The sequence below is a fragment of the Panthera leo genome, chromosome D2 (genome assembly GCF_018350215.1).
Source record: "Panthera leo isolate Ple1 chromosome D2, P.leo_Ple1_pat1.1, whole genome shotgun sequence".
Classification (NCBI taxonomy): domain Eukaryota; kingdom Metazoa; phylum Chordata; class Mammalia; order Carnivora; family Felidae; genus Panthera; species Panthera leo.
The window spans coordinates 82,413,346-82,418,890 of NC_056689.1; the positions used below are offsets into that span (position 1 = coordinate 82,413,346).

Here is a 5,545-nt window from a genome sequence, read left to right on the forward strand (position 1 = left end):
CACAGCACCTCTCACTCGGGGCCACCTCCCTAAATGGTCCACTTCAGGTGGTCCTCGTGCCCCACCTGGCCCCAGTCCTGCTAGGAGAGAGATCGCTGTGACAAAGAGGGACACCTTTCCCGCTGTGGCCAGAAGGAAGGGAGACAGGTGTGTTTAGCTGCAGGGGGGCTCAGAAGTTTTGTGGAGGAATGTTGGGGAGATGGATCCTCGAAGTAGGCAGTGGGGTCACTTTTGAGAATAAAAGGGAAAAGGGGCCAGGGGGTTGAGGAAGGGGTCTAGGTCTGTCAGTCAGGAATCCCGGGCAGGGCCAAGGGCTCAGGGGGAGCTGGGTACTCGGAAAATGAAGACTTTTCCTTCTTATTTCAATTCCCATGAGGGGTCTTGGTTTGTTCATTTTTTTTCCTCTTGGAAAAATTCTCATCAGATTTCCATCCAAGTCTGGCTCAAGTGTTAAAACATTTCTTCCCCCAAATGACTGTATTCTATCTACTGATACTCATTTTATGAGGCCAATCTGTCGAAAGATGCGGAAACTATTACAGTCAATAGAGATGGAATGTAACATTGGGCTCAGAAAGCAAAGAACAGTGATTAAAATGGGGGCATTCCTGTGCACATTGCAATGATTTTTCTAAAGCGAAATTGAGAGAAATTACATGAAGGTTCATCTGATCTCCTTAGAAGTCCTGAAACTCACAAGCGTTAAAGAATTACAATATTAACAGAAACAGAGGCTATTAAAATTAAAGGGGATTTGTTAAGAGCTATCATCTTTTTTCTTATTCCTTTTCATTGTAAGAGATGAGCCACGATGTTCTTTAAAATTCAGTATCTCCGATTTTATTATCACGGTAATGCAGTTAACTGCGATAAAATTAATGCTTCCTCCCAAATCACAAGCCTCCACCAAGATAAATGTCTTCTACATTCAGAGCCTTGGCCAATCCAATCCCTCCCTTTCCCCCTTCCCTCCCTCCCCCCACCCCCCAGGAGTAGAAGCTTCCAGACTCTTCTACAGAAGCTAAACATCTAAAGGGAAGGACCGACCATAGGTCCCATGGATGCAGGCTGTACCCCCACATGGTTGCGGTTCTGGTCCAGACGCTCTTTCTCCATTACCCCCATAGTTTGGGTCAAGACCGAGCTGTGTGGCCTCTGTGATGCCCCAGCCTCATGACACACGGTTTCTGGAAAGCTGTCTCCTAACCAGTAGCCATTGCAAAATGTCAGGTGTGGAAACCTGCTTAGACTCTCAGCCAACTAAGTGTTGTTAAGGAGGGCAGGAAGGGTGTGTGCGTGCTGAGACCCAGTTTGCTCCATGATGAACACATCTGAGTCGCACTTTAGAAGATACTCGCTGATGGAAAGACTTCTTTTTTCTTTAAGCTGCAGCTTGCCACATCTATGGAGAGCGGTCCAGGTTTAAAATTGGGAGGACGTACTGAAAAACGCTAAGCTTAGAGGCAGATGGTTCTGGCTGCTGGTTTTTGTTTTTGTTTTTGTTTTTAGTTTATTTATTTTTCACACACACACACAGAGAGAGAGAGAGAGAGAGAGAGAGAGAAACAGAGCCTGAGTGGGGGAGGGGCAGAGAGAGGGAGACACAGAATTCAAAGCAGGCTCCAGGCTCTGAGCTGTCAGCACAGAGCCCCATTCGGGGCTCGAACCCACGGACCATGAGATCATGACCTGAGCCGAAGTCGGACGCTCGACGGACCTAGCCACCCAGGCGCCCCTCTGGCTGCTGTTTGTGATGGAAGCAAGAAAAGCAGGTGGTGTTTTCCATCCTGAGTACTCCCATCCCCCCTCAGCTGTCCCTGCAGCTATGAGGGGGCCGTGGACCCCCACAACCTGTACTCCTTTAACAACAATTAGAAATCTTTGGAGAAGGCGGAGAAGGGCAGGCGGGTACATACTGGCTAGGGAGCCCACCTCAGTGAACCAGCTCCAGCTTCTTCCCTGTCACTGGTTGAGAGACCAGAGTCCCCGGCTTCTACCTTCTAGAAGCCTTAACAACCCCTTGAACCGCCTTTAGGTCACCCATCACTTAAAGGGCAGTTACTTTTAAGTGGAGAAGCCTCTGTGGCAATAGAGGGACTCTCTCTTCTGCCGTTTGTTAAAACCTTACGTGCATTGGTTGTTTTACATAAAATTTGCAATTACAACCTGAGAGGCCTAAGGCCACACCGACCGTAAATGGCTGACTCAAACTGGGACCGTTAGTTCCAAAGTCCAGATCTTTTCCTCCATCCATCCTCAGCCCCAATCCCCTGCCCTCCCCTCTCCTCCCCCTCCCCACCACCAAAAAAAAAGGAAAGGAGACAGGCGGTAGGATTGAAACTTTGGTCTGCTAAATGAATTTCAGTGTATCTGCTTTGATGATCCACAGACCCCGGATGGAACTCATCTCAATGATGGGCTCTAACGTGGCAGGTGCCGAATTTCCTGGCGACGGGGCCCACCCACTATGCCCGAACCTTGATCACCGGACGGGAACGTTCGCTTCTCCAAGCGCCGGCAAGAAGTGGAACTCGAGTCCCGGAGGCCTCCGCTCTTTCCCAAACACCCCGCCCTATGGGGCCTGGCGCCCCGGGGAGCCCGGAGAGCTGGTGGGGAACTGGGAGGCCGGGAGCCAGGCAGCACCGGGAGCCGGGAGGAGCCGGAGTTGGGGCAGACTCAGCCGGGGAGACTGGCGAGTTTAGGGGTGCGGAGGGAGCTGCACGGGTTTGTGATGTTGGGCGCACACAGACGTCCCCGTCTTTTCCGAGTCCCAAGAAAGCCAGTGGAGGGTTTTGCTAACCACTCACCCTGTCTGTGCCCGAGGCCACTTGCGGGAACAAGCGGTGGGGGCGGCGGGGCGGGGGGGACTTCCTAGGCAGCTGGGGCGTCCGGATCTTCCAGTGTTTCAACTCTTACCGCGGTCTGGTTCGCCTCTGTGCGTTTTTCGCGCGGGGACTCCGTAGGACTCCAGTGCCACTGTCCTGGCCCAGCCAACCCTGGCCTTGGGCCCTCGCGTCTTTCACCGCGGTGACTTTCCTCGTGGTCCCAGCCCCTAGACATCCGTGGGCTCCATCAAGACTCCTGGCCCAGCACAGCGGCCCTCTGCTCCCTGGGGCCCCAACGACACAGGGGCCTGGATGAGGAGATTCTGCAGGGCAGGGTGCCCCGTGGTCGAGCAAGGATGCCGCGCGTTCGACTGGGGGCCTGCGAGAGACGTGGGGTCTGGCAAGGGGCCAGGGCAACCGGGACTGAGGGGACCTAGAGGCCAGATGAGGCGGGGATAGGTGAGATCCCTGGGGACTCTGGTCCGGGGCTCGGGTGGTACTAAGTCGGGGGCACTAAGTCGCGTCAGGACCAGGGAGGGGCTGAAAGCTGACCCCGGGGCGGGGACCGCCCGGGGGTGCCACTCTTCCGACGCTGTCGGGGGGGAAGGGAGGGGGCTCGCCACGCACACTCACCCGGGAGTGCCCCCCCCCCCGACGGCATTTAAAGGGCGGAGGGCGGGGCCCCGCGGGCCGCACCGGGGAGCGGCGGGCAGCCAAGCTGGATGGGGCGCCCATGAGCTTCGGCGCCGAGCTTCCCGGCCAGGCCCGGGAACGGCCGGACATGGCCTCGTACCGCGACGGCTCGGGTGCGTGTCCCGTCCCGCACAGCCAGGCCGGGGCCACCGCGCACCCCGTGGCCTACGCGCGCGCCGATCTGGGCGCGGGGGCGGGGGCCCAGTGCCCGTGGCTGAACGCACCGGCTCTCAGCCCCGCGCCCTACACCGCCGGCCCCCGGCCCGCGCCCGCCTACGCGGCCCCCGGCCCGCTCCTCGGCGCCCCGGGCGGCCTGGCGGGCGCAGACCTCGCGTGGCTGAGCCTCTCGGGCCAGCAGGAGCTGCTGAGGCTGGTGCGGCCGCCCTACTCGTACTCGGCGCTCATCGCCATGGCCATCCAGAGCGCGCCGCTGCGGAAGCTGACGCTCAGCCAGATCTACCAGTACGTGGCCGGCAACTTCCCCTTCTACAAGCGCAGCAAGGCAGGCTGGCAGAACTCCATCCGCCACAACCTGTCGCTCAACGACTGCTTCAAGAAGGTGCCCCGCGAGGAGGACGACCCAGGTAAAAAAAAAAAAAAAAAAAAAAAAAAAAAAAAGGCGCGCCCCATCGTCCAGTCCAGGACTCCGCGGATGCCGGCCGCCCGGCCGCTGGCACTTAGGACCAGCGTGGCTGGGGGCAACCCAGTCCCTCCCGCACCGCACAGCTAGGGGAACTGAGGCGGGAGGAAGGGGAGGAGGGCAGCCTCCTAGACGACCCCGGAACCCGCAGATCCTGGCTTCGGGTCTACTGCTCTGTGCGTCTTGAAAGCTCTGTGCGCTCCCGCGAAGGAAGAACCCGGAAAGCCGGTCAGCTGGGCCAGCCTTGGAGTTAGTCCTCTGGGCTCCAGTGTCCTTTGCTGTGAGATGGGGAAGACCGTGCCTACCCCAAGAACTGGAAAGACAAATGGCATGCCAGTCCGGGAAGCGCTGGACACGACATCGGGGCCGGGCTCCACTGGAGGAGCGACAGCCCCCGTCCAGGTGGCTCTGCTCCCCATGTCTTCTCCCTGGCCTTGAACTTAAAGGGGCTCCGTATTTCTTGGTTGTCGCCCTTCCCAGGCCTTTCTGGGATGTCCACGTTCTTCCCAGTCCGACTGTGGAGGCCGTCGTGGGGGGGGGGGGAATGATGGAGGGACCGGTGGGGGTGATCTTTTTGAAGTTGACCTCCATTCCTCAAGCGCACACCATGGTCCCCCAAACCCCGTATTTTCCGAGCTGAGCCCTCTCTTCTTGCGCAGGTAAGGGCAATTACTGGACCCTGGACCCAAACTGCGAGAAGATGTTCGACAACGGCAACTTCCGACGGAAGAGGAAGAGGAGAGGAGAGGTGAGCGCCGCCGCAGCCTCGGGAGCCGGGAGCCCCGGCGGAGCCACGGCGCCGGAGCTGGAGGCCCTGAGCGCCGCCTCCCCGGACCTGCAGGCCCCGCCGTCCCCGCCCGCGCCCGAGGCGGCCACCTGCCTGTCCGGTTTCGCCTCGGCCATGGGCGCCCTGGCTGGCGGCCTCGGTACCTTCCCCGCGGGCCTGGCGGGGGACTTCTCAGTCGGGAGACCGACGACGGTCGCCGCCCACGGGCCCCGGGCCCCAGGCCCCGCACCCGGCTTCGGTGCCGGCCGTCAGACCCCCGCCTTCCGCGTGGACCCCTTCGTCTACCGTCGGGAGGGGACCGAAGTGTGAGGGGGGCCGGGACGTCCCCAGTGCTGTGCGGACGTGCGGAGCTCAAGCCCGGTTCCCGCCTGCTTGGCGCCGCAGAGTCAGCGCCCCAGAGCGAGCGCAGAGCCCCCGGAGCCGCCGAGAACAGACCGAGGCGAGCGCGCGTCATCCCCTCCCCCGCCCCGGTGGCCCCGCTGTCCTGCCTCACCCTCACCCGGCGACCGTTCAGACGGGGCAAATGGGCCGCTCCCTGCTCCCCCTGTTCTTCCAGCTGCTCTGGACCTCGAACCTGTGCTCTCTGGCATCCGCCTTAAA

At 59.8% G+C, this 5,545-nt stretch overlaps 1 protein-coding gene across 1 annotated transcript; it reads left to right on the top strand.

The window, feature by feature from the left end:
* Positions 1-2,414: 2,414 nt before the first annotated feature.
* FOXI2 (forkhead box I2) lies at positions 2,415-5,254 on the top strand. Its single transcript, XM_042907811.1, has 3 exons — positions 2,415-2,609; positions 3,493-4,102; positions 4,818-5,254. The coding sequence occupies exons 1-3, from the start codon at positions 2,415-2,417 to the stop codon at positions 5,252-5,254; spliced, it is 1,242 nt and encodes a 413-aa protein (XP_042763745.1).
* Positions 5,255-5,545: the final 291 nt, after the last annotated feature.